The sequence below is a fragment of the Euleptes europaea genome, chromosome 7 (assembly GCF_029931775.1).
Source record: "Euleptes europaea isolate rEulEur1 chromosome 7, rEulEur1.hap1, whole genome shotgun sequence".
Lineage (NCBI taxonomy): Eukaryota > Metazoa > Chordata > Lepidosauria > Squamata > Sphaerodactylidae > Euleptes > Euleptes europaea.
In genome coordinates this window covers 57,068,364-57,086,938 of record NC_079318.1, presented here as the reverse complement: position 1 = coordinate 57,086,938, position 18,575 = coordinate 57,068,364, and the positions used below count along the sequence as shown (strand labels likewise).

Genomic DNA, 18,575 nt, shown 5'->3' with positions numbered 1-18,575 from the left:
CACCATGTGAAATGGCTCTGTAGGAATTAATTACAGCTGTGTACTAATGGAGGTATATTCACAGCATCTCCATTTCTTAGGTATGAGTGACATGAGGGTTAGGCTTCTATACTGGAGTCACCTGGGATGTATCTGGGTTGCCTTCTGCATCAAAGCGTGTGTCTAGGAGACCTGTGGCTACCTTCTTCATGTTGAAAATAATAACGCTGAGACTGTAGTTATTAATCAAAGTAACAAACTTTATCTAGTCTATAGGGGAAAGGTAAAACGGGAAATTCTTGATAAAATAATAAACTCCTAAGCTCTACATAGTCGGCTTACTAAAACATTAGGTTACATACCAACAAGCAATTAGGCATGGCCGGCAAGTGGCTATACGACTGATTTACAAATTAGCCATTTTACTAAAATCTCTATAGGAAACCAATTGAGCTTGTTAACCAACTCAAACAATGACGTAATTCAGATTGGCAAATCAGTTTCTCAAACACACCAAATAATACATAGGATTGGCTAAAAGCCAGATTACACTTTGAGGGCAGGTCTATGATGTTGCTAAACAAATACATTAACCCCATAATGACTAAATTTAGATCTTGACTATTACAACACTTCATTGGTCCCGCTACTCTTATTCCTCATTCACAGTGGTCTTTTTGAGCCTCAGATATGGGTGGGAAGTGGCCAACTCACTTGTGGCAGTGAAATGTCACTTCCTGGCCACCTCCCACCCACTTCAGAGTTTCTAAATGACCACTGTGGTTGAGGAACAGGAGAATCAGAGCTGACTGAGAAGGCTTGCTTTGTTGTAGGGACTTTTTTCTGGGATAGCTGCCTTATTCTTCAGCCATGCTGGCCTTCTGATACAGGTTGGAGGTGCCCAAGAAGTGGTGTGGCACTGCTGTAGGTAGGATAACCTGCTTCAGAAGTCTGTTAAAGATCTACATGGCTGAGGAACAAGGCCTGAATAGAAGCTGGGAGGCCAACGTAGAGGGTTGCTGCACTCTCCCAGGAAGAAGCCTTGACGTGCAAGGTCACCCAGAGAGTCTTCCCAGGACTGTCTAGCATGGGATCTTAACAGAACTGGCCTACCTTCCCCACTTTGAACAAAGACTGGAGTAATGAAACAGCACTATAGGGAGTAGCATTTGTACAAGGATTCCTTGTACTTCTCGGTATAACAGCTGTTTTGTATTCTCACCTTATTTATGAAGCAAGGTTGATTTCTTAAGTATAAACTCAGTTTTGGCTTAAAATATTGGAACCAATTCATACAACCATCAGGTGAGATATCGAAACTTCCGAGAATACATCACTATAGACTGCAAGTGGGGTGGGGGGTTGGCCCATGAAAATCACATGGTTGGGAAACAAAAAAGGATCTTTTGCGGGGGCGGGGGTAAGAACAGACTTCCATTGCATGGAAACAGGCATTTGCTGCTGAATGCCATGAACATTTGTTTTCCCTCACAGAAGTTATATCGGTGTAGGAGAAGCTTTATGTATGAAGCACTCCTTTCAAAACATCTTAAGTCTCATTTTAAGAAAATTTATAGCATCGTGGCCTTTATTTTATTCATATTCCTTGTTCTCGCTTAGAATGATGATTTATAATAATTCGATATAAGCCTGAGTACTAAGGCTCAATCTAAGGTGTGGTGTTGATGGTATTTTGGGAGCTCTGTCCAAGATGGTCCAGTAAAACAGATTCAAATCCAGTAGAACCTTAGAGACCAACAAGATTTTGAGGGTATAATATTTTGAGAGTCATAGCTTCCTTCATCATATACCAGGAGGTAGTTGGATTTTCCAGGATGTAGATGGATTTTCACTCCCTGGCCCTGGAATGTCCCTCCTCTCCAGCAGTATCACTGACTGTCAATGGAAACCATCAGAAGAGGGCTGCAGAGAAGCATAAAATTATCTGTGTTGTTTAAACATGCATAAGGCCTTGTGCAGTTTTGAGACTTGCCAGCTGTTTTACACTGGAGTGTTTTTTTTCTCTTCTATAGAATGACAGGGAGAGAGTTCTTCACTCGATTTCCAAACCTTTATCCATTCTTGCTGAATCAGTTGGAAGTGATAGCTAGCGCAATGGAGAGGTAAGCAAAATATGTTGGTACTCTTTGACTATTTGGTGTAGAGGATGGAATAGTGGACAGTGGTTGCCTGTGATTTTAAAGCAGCCAGTCACAGTTCTCAGAACTCTCTCAGCCCATGCGGAGGCAGGCAATGGCAAACCATATCTGAACATCTCTTGCCTTGAAAACCCTATGGGGTTGCCATAAGTCAACTGTGACTTGATGACAAACACACACAATATTATGGTCCGTATTAATTGTCAATAGAGATATGGAATATAGCAGGTCAGTTCTTCTTCTTCTCCTCTGTGTCCCTTTTCATACCAAATCATGAAAATTATGAAATGCTGATAGTGAGTCACTTTTATGTATAAAGAAAAAATGACTTTTTAAGTAGAATCATGCAGTGCTTGCCTGACTTGTAACATTCTTTTTTAAAAATAGTAAAATTATTTTAATACATGAAAAAGATGTTTACAAACATTTTCTAGTGTGTAGTGTTCTTTGTTATGTAGTTGAGTAGTTTAGTTGTAAGTTGAGGCAGATATTTTTATAGTACTTCTAACACACCTCTCAATTATTTTGCTTATGCAGTGAAAGTGGTAAATTAAAGCTCCATCCGAGTTTGTTCCTTTTGCTTTTGATCTTGGGTAAACTGTATCCTTCACCAATGGATGGAACTTACTCTGCCCTCAGCATGGCACCCTTCGTCCCATTTATTTTGAAGTAAGTTGGATGTTTCACTTCACAAATATTTCTTTATGCAAACTGTCATTGCCATGACAGTTTTAGCACAACTGAGAAGCATGTTTGATTAAATCATAAAATTATATATTTGCCTTGATGCAATTGAGGTTCCCTGGTAAGACTGAATGAAACATAATTTTATATTGCTTTGCATAATTTTTTAGAGAAAAGTGCAAAATTATTATTTTCATTGCAAGGTTTCAATCTGGTTATATGTATAAATCTTTCTCAATTTTTTGTATAAGAAAGGAAATGGATTAGTGTACACAGTGACAAATACATATGTGGCATATTTCCCTTTGATAAAGGATAGTGGGAACCTCACATACGGTACTGGATTGAGCCAAAACGTTCAGTTTATTTAATTTTATTCATTATTTCATGTATATAGTTGCCACCTCTGGACTGGAAAATACCTGGTGATTTTGAGGGGGGGACCTAGGGAGGGCAGGTGTGGGGAGGGACCTCAGCAGAGTACAATGCTATATAGTCCATCCTCCAAAGCAGCCATTTTTTCCAGGTGAGCTGATCTCTGTAGTCTGGAGATCAGTTGTAATACTGGGAGATCTCCAGGTTCACGTGGAGGTTGACAACCTTATTCATGTAATGTACTCTGACCCTTGATTTAGTGTAGAGACAGAGCATTTCCATTATATACCAGCGAGAAATTGCTGACTTTTAGTTGTTCTTGGCCTGTTAAAACTATGGTAAATGTGTGCAAAAATAGTCTGCAATTTGAGGAGATGAGGTTAGTATTCATTGTTGCTTTCAAGTAACTAGTGTGTGTTCAGCTTTGTAGGTCTCTTAATAATAGTTTACTGGATTAGAAACATTCTAATTAGGCTTCAAATTCTTTCAGTTCAACTGAAGTGGAATTTTCCAATTAAGTGGGAGTTGAGTTGAAGTTGGCTTCACTGTGCTTAAATAAATTACACAATGCGAGTCAGATTAAACTCTTACAAGAACAAATATCAATCTCCTATGTGGAAAGCACACTTGTTTCTCCCTGTTAAATGAGCAGCCTCTTATCAGCCATCCACTTTGCTATTAAAAGCGTAGTTTCGCCTAGTCTTCCAATTGGAAAACAATGAAATCAGATTGTTCAGATGTAAAGCCGTACCATCTTTTAGCATTGTGGGAAGGAGCCTCAGGCTCATGTGCTACAAAACCTTTTCCAGGACACTGTCTTTGGATCCCACTAAGGAATACTATAAGTAAATTCTCATCCTGTTGAAGAACTTCCTATAGGAGTGTAGGAACTGATCTTCACAGACCTTGACCAGAAGAGTTCTATGTGGTATCTAAGAACAGTTTCACTTGGCCCATTCACTGCAGGAGTTTTTGGCTATGTGAACTCAGTCCTGAGGCCCTGTGCTACAACCACTCCTAATTATTTGTGAGAAAACGTAGATTTCTGGAGGAAGTTACAGCCCATTGGTAATTTGCCTAGGGGGGAAAATTGGGCCACCATTTAATGTATGAGAAGCTGAACTATAACATAAGTAACTAAGTAAACAAAATATATCCTGCAATTTCACGTATATAAGCAATTAGGAATGTCAGTTCTGATAATGCCATGGCACAGCGGTTCTATGAGATTTGTGACTTGTCCTCATAACTGTTTAAGATTTGTAGACACCCTGTATCTTCAAGTCAATGGCATTACCATAAATAAATTGGCATACTGTGGAGCCATATACCCATATGGGTATATGGTTCCACAGTACGCCAATTTATTTATGGAAAATATAGAATAGATGTTTCTCAGCGTTGTGCCACATTGTAGATTCATTGACATTTTCATTATCAGAATCCATGGGAAGGGAAGCTCTTGAGAAATTCTACCAGGACTTTACCAACTTCTACCTTATCATCAATCTGAGCATGGACCACTTCATGCAGCAAGTCCACTTTCTAGACAAAACTATGCAACTGTTTGATAGATGGGTTAACACCACTTTTATGCTGAAAACCTGATCAATACACTTTTATCTACATGCTTGTAGCTGCCATCTGGAACATACTGTAGGCACTATTGTCTGTAACTAAACCCAGAGTTACAGGTACATCTGCCGCAGTCTTTTGGGCCAGGAATAGGTACTTGCTGGATTTATACCAAGCATGCCTAAAATTACAGTACCCACCTGAGAAAGTAAAAAAAAGACAGACTTGGCAAGGATAGACAGGTACCCAGGAGTTATTTTTCTGGACAGGCCTAGCAGAGTAAAATAACAATATGCCATTAGTTGTTCCTACATTTCACAGCTAAAGCATCTCTAGTGGATCGTACAAAATGTACCCCCTGTTCTGAAAGGTGAAGGTGTTCTCTCATAGAACTGGAGAGGGGGTCAGCTAATCCTTGCTTTCAGACAGCTCCCAATCTGAAGCAGCTACCCCCCAGGAATAACAGTGCTACAAACACAGAGAATAGTTCCTATGACAAATCATGCTGTCATCCACTTCCATTTCTATTCAAGTGACATTGTCACAGGCCCCATGGGGGTTCTTGTTCATCTGCACACCCACTAACATAACATATGATATGTGTGATCTGTAGGCTTCTGTCATTTCTGTTGGCCAAATTGTCAGTGTCTACACGAGAGAGTAGATGGGCATAAATCAGACATTACAAATGGAACCAGAAGGCAATGCCCCCTGAACATTTCAAGCCCCCTGAAAATTCATTAACAAACTTAAACAACAAAACAAACAAACAGACTTCTTCAGAGGAAGCATTTCAGGGGAAGGAGCCATTCTGAAACTGCTGTGTTGGAACTCATATGCAGATTTTATCTGTTAGATCTGAATCCAACATGGTGTGAGGGTGCTTAGGGCACTAGTAATATTCTACAAGTAATTAGTACTGGCAACAGAAAACAATAGTCCTTTCTTACAAGATAATGTGTTATCCATTTGTTCTGTTTTATCCTATTTTTCTGATCCACCAATAGCTGGTCATAGTCCACACCCATTCTCTCTGTTCGCTCATTTGACTTAATCTTGTTATCATCTGTGTTCTGTGTTGTAACCTAATGTGTTACAATGTAATACCCTTTGATAGTGGGCCTTTATTATACTCCCCCCCCCCCCCACAACATTCCCTACATCTGACAAAGGTGACTTTGGCTCATGTAACCTTATTCTATAATAAATTTGTTAGTCTTTAGGATGCCGCAGGACTCCTTGTTGTTTTAACTCCATTAAATTACTCATATTTATTTATATATTGCATATCCTGCCTTTGTTCCTTCATGGAATCGAAGGGTTCCCGTAGGATTCCCATGAGGTTTCTGATAAAGGCACTGTAAAGAAACACTGCTTAGAGTTAGTAAGGTTACTGTTTCATGTGCCCTTCAGCCCTTTCTTGGAATTTATGTCCAGGTTATTTAGCTAAATATAACTTAGTTGGCAACCAAGTTAGCAAATTTGGGTTTAGGACACTACTCAGGATAAAACTGCAAGAACTGCTAATTGTTTTCAGGCTTTTGATGCTTTAATTTCTATAACTATTGTAACTTGGGCATTTAGAAGGAAATGACTTTCCTCTGACTTTGTAAAAAAGCTCCAGCTGTTAAAGAGTGTTAAGAGGTTATTCTTGAAAGTCATACAAATCTATTCACGTATAAATAGCCCTTTAGGTGTGACTGGTACAATATTTAACAAACAGTTTCAAATAACATGATGTCATGCCTGAAACATTGTTTTTTTTAATCTTGAAATTAGTGACTCTGCCAATATTGCTAGAAACACAAATATGAGTAATAATGTCTTTTGGTTCTGGTGGTGTGTTTTAATTGGCTATCTGTTGGCCAAGGCAAAGCCATATCTTACCCTGAAAGATGTTCAAATACTAGCCCTTGAGCGAGGCTGTATTTGTGCTCCAAAATTAGAATCAGTTCCTGCTGAAAGAAGTTTCTGATAAGTAAAGCAAATAATACTTTCCTAATGTTAACAATGCCATCTTGAGCAGTGTGACATCATTGTAAGTACATTGAAGTCAGTGGACTTAAAAGGGTATAATTATGCTTAGGATGACACTGAAAAATACTTAACACTACTTCTGTGATATATTTGATTCCAACAGACATATATGTATGTTCTATATTTAGCATATGTTCTGTGTTTAGTTTGCTGAATTTTTACAGAGCTCTTTTGTTGGTCTCCATTTGAAAATCAGTGAACTGTTCTTCCTCTGCTCTACCAATTCTGCTCTACCAATTCTTTACTTCTTTCCTCCTATTGTTTTTCCTGAATGTGTTAGTTCTATTAACAGGGAAATAAAATTACCATGCTTACTAAAGTTATGAAACAGTGCCTTACCTTTTCAGTTCCAATTACATATTTGGCACTGGAGAATCCTGTGGGTGTGCACCATTAAGCACAGCCGCTCCTGGGTAAAGGGAGCAGCCTCATTCTAGCTAAGAAGCAGTAAGATGTATTGGCTTCTTGAGCATGATTTCATTGTGCTTCTAGAGAGGCAGTGGCATTCCAAGGCACATTGGACAGATGTTCTTGTTGATAAGCAATTTATATCGAATGGCCTGTAATTCTAGTTTTGTAGGTTATACTTTTTAAAGTGTATATTTAAACTTTATTTTTTAAATGTCCCTCTTGGGGCCTTTGGAAAAGTTAAAACCAACTGCTCGTATGAATTTCTAAGTCATTAATATTGTGGTGCAGAGAGCCCCGTGGCGCAGAGTGGTAAGCTGCAGTACTGCAGTCCAAGCTGTGCTCATGACCTGAGTTTGATCCCAACGGAAGTTGGTTTCAGGTAGCCGGCTCAAGGTTGACTCAGCCTTCCATCCTTCTGAGGTCGGTAAAATGAGTACCCAGCTTGCTGGGGGTAAAGGGAAGATGACTGGGGAAGGCACTGACAAACCACCCTGTAAACAAAGTCTTCCTAGGAAATGTCGGGATGTGACGTCACCCCATGTTTCAGGAATGACCCGGTGCTTGCACAGGGGACCTGTACCTTTTAATATTGTAGCACAATCATTTTTAAGATTTCTTCAAATGCCTGGCTTATATATGGAGGTGGCATGCTTGCTTCAAAATGTCTTTGTAGTATATCCACAGTTCCCTCTTGCAGTTAGCAAGAAGTATACATACAATGAGTAAATTACAGAGCTGTGATGATTCAACGTGAACTTAATGAACAATGCATTTTAATGAGATCTAAGGACATGTAAATCCCAGTGATTTAACTTCTGAACTTTTTTGAGCATAATGATATGTTCTACACAGCAATCTAGTTTTGGAGTTGGGGTAAATGTCAGAAACAATTTGCTATGCAGTTTCTGTGGGGAGACCCTAATTTTAACCCTGTTAATAACTTTAGGCCCCTCCCATCCTCATATGGGTTTAACCATGTGGTTAGAGGCCACAGATTACTGCCTTTGCAGATAGATACTTTAACAAACTGTTAAGTTCTACTGTTTTTACTTTTGCTTGTCTTACTTACTTAATATCATGCTGTCAAATTAGCAAAGTATGAGAATGGGAAAATGGGAAGGAAAACATGGGGGAAATGGAATGCATGTATTGAAAAGAGAACAAGGCTGACTTTACAATAGAAGTATATGTATGTATGTATATTCTTTAAAAAGGCATAGGATTGCAGCAATAACCAGGCATCTTGTTTATGTCACAGTTAGACATCAGTAAGTATTTTAACCTGAGTTAGAAAAAGACTGCGAGTGGTGTGTGTGTTTTGTCTATAGTAGTTTTGCTGGGAGGGGGTTATGAGTCAATAATTTTTTTGCATTTCTTTATGATTCCATCTGGTGACACCAAGGTTATGACTAGCAAGCAATTGTTCGGTTTTGGCTTCAGGTTAGTTTCAAATTGGCAGGATTCATTATTTGGGACAATATTTGCTAAATAGAAGAATTTGTAGCGAACCTCATGTGGCTTCAACAAATTGCTAAACAAGGCTAGCTGAAGTCAGTGAGTATGGAGAAATCACCAGTGTAAAATACAATAAACATGTAGTTGAAATAAACAATGCCACTAGGATCGATGACTCCAGTATATGGTGGGAAAATACTTCTGTAAGGCATTAAGTCTTTATTAACACAGAGTATGGCTTTTCATCTCATTGAGATAACATTTTTATAAGAGTTATGCCCAGGTTGGTAAAGAAGTGCCTCTGCTTTGTGTTTGCTTAATAAAGGACCACTTCAAATAACAGCCAAATTCTTGTCCATAGCGAAACTACACTTCACATGATGCTCTTGAGTGGAAAGTAAAATATGTGCTTTTCAGTGTGATTGCTTTAGAAACAGACAAACTTTGTCATTTTGTAGGGGGAGTAGACATAGGGCTAGGTTACAAATACACCAGAGTTTTTGAAGGGAAGGTCTTGCTTCAATATTTTTTCTCTACTGGAATTTCACACACACCTGGAGTTGGATGGAGGTACTTCCCACAGTTTGAGAATCTACACCCTTAGATATAATCAACTAAAAATACTTCATCTCCCTAGACACAGGATACTTTTTCTGTATCCCTAAAAAACATACGTCACTAATCTGATATGGGAACTGAATAGACCCCAAAGGAGGTTATAGAAATAAAAAACTTTGGGAGTTTCATTGAGCATGCTATTAGCTGCAAAGAAAGAAAAACATGTACTTCATTAAGTATTTCCCTTTTGGCAGTACAGGAATAGAATACCTGCAAAAACACCAAGGAGGAAATATATGAAAAGGAAGAAAATGGAATTTTGTCAGTTTCACCCAGTATACCAGTTTCAGTTTCTCTTTCAGTACCGTTGGGGGGAAAATGATCCCCAAACCTTCAGTTTATACAATACCATTTCCAAATATTAAAAGTTGGGGCAGGGACAGGTGCGAAACATTACAGATAGCTGCTGGCGAAACGTCAGGAAAGAAAATACCAAGACCATGGTCATACAGCCCGGATAACCTACAAGAACCAATCACAGATAGGGTTGCCAGGTGGCTGGTATTGGCGGGCAATTGCCTGCCAATCCACGTAGCCACTCTGGAGCAGCGGCCGCAATGACGGCACTTTTGGTTTTACTTCCAGAAGTGCTTCATCGCTGCAGTTGCTTTAGCATTCAAACCTCCTCCCCCCAAATTTGGGAGTTTCAGTGTTAAATCTGCTGCGGCGATGTGGTACTTCTGGAAGTAAAACCTGAAGTGCCGTCATCTTGACCACACACACCCACAGCTGCCCCAGCCCCTAAAACCTCCCGCTGATCAGAAGGGGGGATCTGGCAACCCTAACTACAGACAAAGTGACCTCGTTAAGGCTGAAGAATACATGGGGCGTAGGCTGTAGAATATTGAAGACAAAGCTTATCAATTCCCCCCCTCCCCACTACTTAGGGACTATTTAATTCTCCTTCTTGTTAAGGGTTACAAAATGCAAGTATTATGTATTTTCCAGTTTCTAGGGAACTTTATGCATCAAAGAAAAAATTGCAGCAGCTGGTGAAATAGTGTAGCAGGTGGTAATCCTCAAAAAGGGGGACAGAGCCATTCCCCATTACTGATGTGCATTGTGAAGCAGCATTGGCAGCGGTAGGCAGCTGTTTTAGTAGTTAGCGCCTGGCTGCGGACAGGCCAGCAGCACCCTATGTTGAGTAGAGCACTGCTTGCCACTCAGCAGTTGTGTGCCTGCAGATATAGACATTATTTCCCCTTATTTCCAGTGCTGTTGTAAATTCCCACTGCTAAAACCAAAGGGCCTCTTTATCCTTGACTATACTGTACTACTTGCTACATGACCTTATCAGGCATAGTAGGTAAAAATTTGAGTTAATTTTTTTAAGTTGAATTTTAAGCATAACCTCATGGTAACTGTGACAATACTAAGTATTATCTCTTCTTTGATAGGTTAGGCATGTTTTGTTGGCTGGACTTTCAGTTCTGCATTTCCTAGCCAATGCATTCTGGTCTGTGACATTGACACTGCTTCATGTTAATGGTGTTGGAACATGGTTTACTACCATAGTGGCATAGGTCTTTATGGGTCCCATTTTGATGCAACAGTATTTAGAACTGGACTGTAAAGGGTTGGATCCAGTAATCTGCTTGTGCAAGGACCGATTATTTTTCCCAATTCCCCTCCCCACCACAGCATTTCCTTCCCAGACCAGTCACAGGGCATGCAAGGCCATGCCAGTCAGTGGATGGCAGTGGTAAGAGGACAACATCACTCCTTCCTGCATTTTCTTCCACCACAGCTCCCCCTGTTTTCTAACAAAAGCACATTAATAATTGACTTTCATTACTCTTCATTCATTGAGATAGATCACGATGGGTAGCCGTGTTAGTCTGTCTGTAGCTGTAGAAAAGAGCAAGAGTCCAGTAGCACCTTAAAGACTAACAAAATTTCTGGCAGGGTATGAGCTTTCGTGAGTCACAGCTCACTTTTTCAAATACCACATTCATTACATTCATTTTTCATTCTTTTTTTTCTTTTTTGGTAGTGGTAGAACAAGTGCTAAAGCTGATTAGAGATTATGCTGGATTTGAGGCTTGGATTCAACTATTTATGGAGCCTGGCTTTTGCCCATCTTCTTCCAGGTGCTTGTGTTGGACATGTAATCCAGTGGGAATTCTGCCATTTTCTGTTTTTAGCCGCAGACTCCTACTGTACCAAACTGCACTTGAAATTCCATTTAATTTCAAAACCAGTTTTCTGAATAACATGGTGAAGTTCGTCTTTGGAAGAAAACAAGCTCAAGACTCTTGTGGCATAAGAAATTTGTAGTAGGCTTAGTAAACTCTGCCTAAGTTTTCACTGCAAGTTGTACTTTCCTTTGGATCCTGATTATACCTTCCCCTGTCCATGGCATTGTATTTGTTGATTCTGAGTTTTGTTATGGTTTCATTTCAGTATGGTTCATATCATTCTCCTCTCCATTTCATCTCCCCCAACAAACCTATGTGGTAGGACAGGCTGAAAGTGTGTGGCCCAAGGTCACCCAGCAAGCTTCTGTGGTAGAGTGGGGATTCAGACTTGGGGCTCCCATTATCCTGTTCCAGACACTTCAACCACCACACCACACTGGCTCAGTAAAATATTGTTACCTATTTTCTCTCTATGATAAATATCGCCCTGCATGTTTTCTGAAATCCTGGTAGCAGTGAGTTTTGAATGGAGGAGCCTGTGGTGAAAATACAAAAATAAGGCAATTAGCAGTGTGGGTTCGCTGGATGGTTTCCACAAAGATCTGTTGTCTAGTATAAATATAATAAGATACCTTCATTGAAAATTTTAAATAGTGAATTTCAGATGTACTGGATTGCTTACAGGAATATATCTGTCTCTAAATTAGTTTCTTATCCATTTCATGAAGGAGACTCTAAAGGAAGAACAGCAAACCCTCTCTCCTCCAACAAAAAAATTCCTTGGTGTTGCTAGGGTTTCAGGAAAGCCCTCTACTGATATACTTTGGGTTTTATAACATTCAGGAGTGTCCTAGTTTTAAAGTTCAGTCTGACTATGCAAAGGTTAAATACTTAAGAGTACAAACAGTGAGAGTGCTTATTTGAATAATAAAATTTATAGTACTGCCTCAAGACTTTTCCAGCTGTTGCATGATACAGCTTGTATATTTTGTTTTGTTTATATAGCATCAAAAGACAAATCTCTTCAGATTAATTTGAAGGGGAAAACCCCCACTACTCCAATTCAAATGAGAAGAAAGATCAGAGAGAGATTTCATTGTAATCCTGCTTGTTAAATACAGACTCTTTGCTGGTGCGCTGTTTATTTTTTAACTTGAAGGAGCTATGTTTCACTTTAGAATACATGCAAACATAGTTAGCTTGATTGCTGCCGGCACTTTTTAATCTTGGGAGACTTTATTTGACAAGTCAAACGATTTCCCATGTTTATTGTGAACTGCCAGGAGGAAATAGTATTTTTATAGACAGGAACTCCAGAATCAGATACAGTATTGTTGAAGGCCGCCTTTGTGATTGCAATAACAAGGAAGCAAGAATTGGCACCCAAACCTAGAGTTTTATGACTTGTTTACATCTGCCGGACTATTGTGTTTCAACACCTTTCTTGTTCCACTTTTCTTCAATAAATCTTTACTGAGTAAACTTACTGACAACAGGTAATGGTTGAATGACATACAGTAGCAATTTAAGGGTAAGGGAACTTGTTTTCCCCTCCACTTGCTTCACTGGAGCCTAAATTTTAGCCGAAGAGTTGCGCTTGGGGTCAGAATTTATTTTTTTAATGTTTTAAGATAAGCACTACCAAACAGCATTATACTGTTCTGCGTCTTCTGTAGTTAACTCTGATGAAGAGAGCCAAGCCTTTGGCTGCTGGTTTAACAGTGGACTTCCCAGTCTAACAACAAGGAGACCAGTGAGGCCTGGAAGAGATGTCAGGGATGTCACATGTCAGCCTGCCCGGGCCTAAGGAGTTCTTCCTGGTTTCTTTGGGGGAAGTTGCTCACAGACAGGGGAGCTGAACAGGAACAAGACAGTCAGCTTCTATGGAAAGCGACCTCCTTCACTCCTGTGCAGGTGAGAAGGTGGAAAAGGTAATCCTGCCACAACATGGCCACCTCAGTTACTCTTCAAAGTTACCTTCAGCATGAAGGAGCAATCAAGGCTCTGACGCGGAAGCCAAGCGGATTAGCAGTCTTGTCCAGGATACCCATCAGAAAGTCCACGGCCACATAGAAAAGTGTAGTTTATTTGTACAGTGCAGAAATATATACAGATACTCCTTTCACACTCTCCGCTCATAACATCCCGCATAGAACTGCGGTTTCACTTCAATATATACACCTGGTGATTGCAGCCACCAATCACAGTAGATACCCAATTATCCTGGCATTGCTACTGCATTGCATCAGCCACCTGGCTATAGCTGGATCAGGCCAGCTTTCTCTAGCTCCCCAGGTACTTTCCAGGCTGATTACATCATCCTTAGATCTCACTGATCTATCCTGCACCTGTCAAACTAATTGACAGACGTAATTTTGACAGGCTCCTGGGTGATATGAAAGTGAGGGAGCTTCAGACAAGGCTACAGGGCTCCTCTCCCAGAGGAGAAGGACTAAGATTGTTTCCACACAGACTATTGGTCCAGTGCCCATGGGAAGAAGAAGAAAAAGAGTTGGTTTTTAGATGCTGACTTTCTCTACCGCTTAAGGAAGAATCAAGCCGGCTTACAGTCACCTTCCCTTCCCATCCCCACAACCTACACCTTGTGAAGCAGGTGGGGCTTAGAGAACTCGAAGAGAGCTGTGACTAGCCCAAGGTCACCCAGCTGGCTTCATGTGTAGGAGTGGGGAAACCAACCCGGTTCTTCAGATTAGCATCCAAACCCGGTTCTCCAGATTAGAGTCCACTGATCCAAACCACCGCTCTTAACCACTGCACCACGTTGGCATATGTTTTCATTCTTACACACAGCCTTGTGGCACTCCTATGGCTCCTTCCAGCTTTTCCGCAATTTTTTCCTAAACCTGCTTTTTGTAAAGATTGCAGCCAAGCCAGGGTGGCTACTATGGGGACAGGAGACTCCAGATGTTTCCCAGTCTGGCCACATAGGCATGTTTTCTTTGCCTCAGTTTCCCATGGTAGCCTCTCCCTCAGCATCAGAGGGTTTTTCTTTAAAAACAAAAGCCCCTTGCTAGCATGGGCAGGAATGGTTGCTCCAGGGGGATAGGACAGGAAAAAATGCTGAGAAACCCACCACCCAGTAGGCCCATTGTTGCTGTGTTTAATGTGCAGCAGCAATGAGAAAACTTAGGGAATCTTTGTTATATGGAAGTCACCAAACAGGGCAGCTGGGACTATGTTTGGGAAAGGCTTGGATTTCCCTCAGGCTTCATGCCAAAGGTCTGAGTTGTGTCCTCTAAAGCCTGGAAGGATTACATTAATGTTTAAAGCAACCTACTTCTGAAAAGGTAGAATTGAGTTCCAACAGCTTTCAGCAAGTCAGGAAGTTAATAAATTTCTTAACCAAGCATTACTGCTTTATATTGTTTTGTTTTCAGTGTGTATTAAAAAGAAAACTTCTTGAATATATTGTTTTGGTAATAAAAATGTTTTATAAGGCAATGAAACATCAAGAGGTCAAAGAAATAAGAATCTTTTTTCCCCCTTATCAAGCTAGTACTTAGGTTCCTGTTTCTATCTCAGCTATTCTGTGGTTTTAGGCAGCTTTATACTAGTTTCTTGGATCTAATCAGCCCAGGTTTCCCAGCAATCTGGATATATCCTGGCAACTTTTGTGTCCTAGCTGCTTGCCTCCCTTTTCATCCTGTTCTTTTCTGGCCTGTTCTTCTGTTCTCATCTAAGGAGTGTAAACATACCAAGTCTCTGGCGAGAGTAATCATCAGTGTGTGTGTGTGTGTGTGTGTGGTGGTAGCCATTTCTGACTGGAGAAACTGTTGTCAGGGATCACATTAAGTAAACCCGGTTTATTTACACATGCACTCCATGTCTCTACTCAGTTTCACCATTCTGAGGCTGCTTTTTATTTTATTTTTAAATAAAAAATGGCAGTGCTTCCTATCACGTCATGCAAATGTAAACTAACTTTAAATCATTTTCCTTTGCATCTGGTGGACAGTTGAAGATTTAGTGGCAGTTGAGTTTGCTGGATCTGCCCCCACATTACGATCAGGAATACCACAGGACAGACAGTTATTGTTGCCCTATCATAGCTCAACCTGATATGGGTCTTTCGCCTCTGCTTCATGGTTGGGAGACTGGATTCTTCACCTCCACTTGGCAGGTGGGAGGAGGAAGGTGGGAAAGAGCATAGATAGCTGTGTGCTCATGGCTGGCACAAGCACCCCCAGGAATTGAGGTTTTCTTTCTTCCCAAACCTGATGGCTTTGATAGAGAAGACAGCTTCAGAGCCGAATGCTGTAAGGACTTTGCGCTGTGATTTGATCCCATTCAGTAACAGGGCAGAGGCCTCTGGGGAGAAGGGAGTCCTTGCTTTATCCCTTCCCCCCCCCCCCCATCGTCAAGACTGGTCGATCTCTCCTGAGCTCCAGCCTTGTTTGTAAAGTAACCGAGTCAGGTCAGTAAACTCAAACCTCCTTTAAAACGTAAAGGCTGTACTGAAGAATAAAAAGTTCAAATTAGTGGAAAACGCAGGTTTACAGAATTCCTAAGGCACACTGGCAAGAAAATATTAAATGCTATCTGAATATACTTACACTATTACAAAGCAGATGTTATTGCTATAGGTGTTCAGGTCATTCTTGCTTGCGTTGAGGCATTGCAATAGTTGTAGGTGAGGCAGAGTAACATGAATAGCAATAGAAGAATAATAGGGTGAAAGCCCCATGAGCATAGTTGGGCTTATGGCAAAGTGAACTTAAGTCAGATGACCCATGACTTCCAATCAGAGTTGTTACCAGGAGAAGTCTCTGGATGGTTCATACTGGTCTAGGCCAGAATAAGGTTCTCAGGAGTAAGTAGTGAGATCATTCCCACCTCCCATCTTCCCACAGATGAATCGAATCTCCCAGTTAAGCTGGCATGCTGTCCTGTCCTTGAACATGCGCTATCTGTTTGAGCAACTATCTGCAGGTGCAGCTTGTTAGCTACTAGCTCAGCTGGGTCTCTGCAAACTACAAAGCAAAATCTAGGCACACTAAATGGAGAATAAACTGATGTCAAGCTGATGTTAAGAACAAAATGGTTCTCCTATCTTCACACCCCTGGAATTATGTGAGTCGCTCTGGAGGACCATGGAGCAGAGCACTCTTAGTTTGTTTATATGCTGTGTCTCTAAAAAAATTCCTTTAAAAATCACATCCCCTAGTCTCTTAGTTTAGGAGGCTAAGCCTGAGTTCTTGAGGCAAATAAGACAAATTATGACTAAGGAAATAATGGGATTAGTTCTCGAGAACAATCCAAACTAAGAGGGCTGTTATCAGGAGGGCTGAATGGAAGAAAGGGTGTGTGTGTGTGTAAAGTGCCATCAAGTTGCAATCGACTTCTGCAACCCACTAAGGTTTTCAAGGCAAGAATCTAACATTTTTTTACCATTGCCTTCCTCTGCATAGCAACCCTGGTATACCTTGGTGGTCTCCCATCCTAGTACTAACCAGGGCCAACCCTGCTTAGCTTCTGAGATGTGACGAGATCAGGCTAGCTTGGGCCAGCCAGATCAGGATAGAAAGGGTGTAAGCACTACTGTAAACCTAGCGTGATGGGTTGATCTGACAACTGACCCATTCATCATTGCTCTAAGCACCAGTGCAGAAAATATTTTTATCCTTCCAAGCAGCTGCAGTTCAGCTTTCCATTTCTCTGATCTTCAGACTGTTTCCAGCCATTGCTCCAGGAATGGACAAACACAATAATATGCTTCTTGCTGGTGAGACTTTTTTCAAGACATCGTAGGTACAGTTGGTGAGCCATTTACAATTCTTTTTGATGGGAGTTCTGCCATCACTAAAAAAAAATTCCCCTTTTACTTTACAATTAATTAATGGAAATTACTGGTATGAAGTAATCACTTAAACTAATTTGCCACGAAGAAAAAATCCACAGGGGAATGCAAAATAATTGAGATACAGTCATTGATTTTTCTAAATCTGATGGTTGAAAAAAACTGAATATGGAAAGCATAAGTGTTGACAGCCTTATCTACATATTCTTGTTTGCACAATATCAAGTGCTTCATTTATAATTGTAGTTTAGCTTTGAGACATTACATTATGTGTGTGTGTAAATATGCACATATGTGTACATTATCTTTTTGTAATAAACAGTTATTTCTAAATGCTTCTGTTTGGTAAGGCACAACATAAATCATTATCTTTGGTAAGGCACAACATAAATCAACTTACTTAGTATTGGATCTATAATCTGTATTTGATTATGTTACTAGAATGAAACTAATGCAGTTAAATCAAATGGAACACAGTTCTACAGTAGGAGGCGAAAAACAGCCTGTGAATCACGTTTTTGGAAAGTACCTTTGCACAAAGTATCAGGCAGTCACAAACACATGGCCGTGTTCCCATTTTCCATTCTTTCTCCTGAACTGAAGCCAAGTTCCTTTGGGAAATCATCATTTTTTAAAAAGGTTGTGAACAGAAAGTGGGACATTCTTGAGCATAACATTACAGCTAATTAGAAACTAAGCAGCTGCAACAATGTCAGAGTTAATTGTATTTGAAAAGAACCACATATGCATGAGTGTTTGTTCAGTTTACATAAAGAAAGGTGTAGCACAAACATTTGCATTTGCAGACATTATTTTGTGCTGTACTGCGGTGGTTGTCTAAGTAAAGCTGCAATTTCTAATTCCATCCCTTCTTTGAAAGTGATGACTTTACCGCAGCTATCCATGCCATATCCACGTCTAGGTTAGACCTGGCATTAAATATGAGGCTGTTTTAAAGAACTTTTGAAAGACAGGACAGGGAGGGATGTGTTGGGGGAGGTGGTGTTTTGTATATCAAAGAGAACATAGAGTCAAATGAGCTAGAAAACATTAGGGAAATGAACTCCCCCACAGATTTGTGGTAAAAGTGGATACTAAGAATTGCTTTAAAATGGGGGTGTACTATTGTCTGCCTGACCTACCTAACCAACCTTTTGGAGTTCTTTGAGAAAGCGAACAGTTGTATAGGTAACAGTGATCCAGTAGACATTATATATGTGGGCTTTCAAAAGGCTTTTGACAGAATAACTTTTAACATCATAGCCTTGTGCTGTGTCCCTGTCTTCTAACATCTGAGACAGGCAGATATGTAGTATAATGGGAGTC

At 40.3% G+C, this 18,575-nt stretch overlaps 1 protein-coding gene across 1 annotated transcript in view; it reads left to right on the top strand.

The window, feature by feature from the left end:
• The window catches only part of THADA (THADA armadillo repeat containing), a 172,489-nt gene that overhangs the window by 68,041 nt on the left and 85,873 nt on the right, over window positions 1–18,575 (top strand). Inside the window, exons 26-27 of the mRNA XM_056853380.1 lie at window positions 2,013–2,102; window positions 2,676–2,807. Coding sequence (XP_056709358.1) covers window positions 2,013–2,102; window positions 2,676–2,807 — 222 coding nt within the window. The remainder of the gene's footprint in view (window positions 1–2,012; window positions 2,103–2,675; window positions 2,808–18,575) is intronic.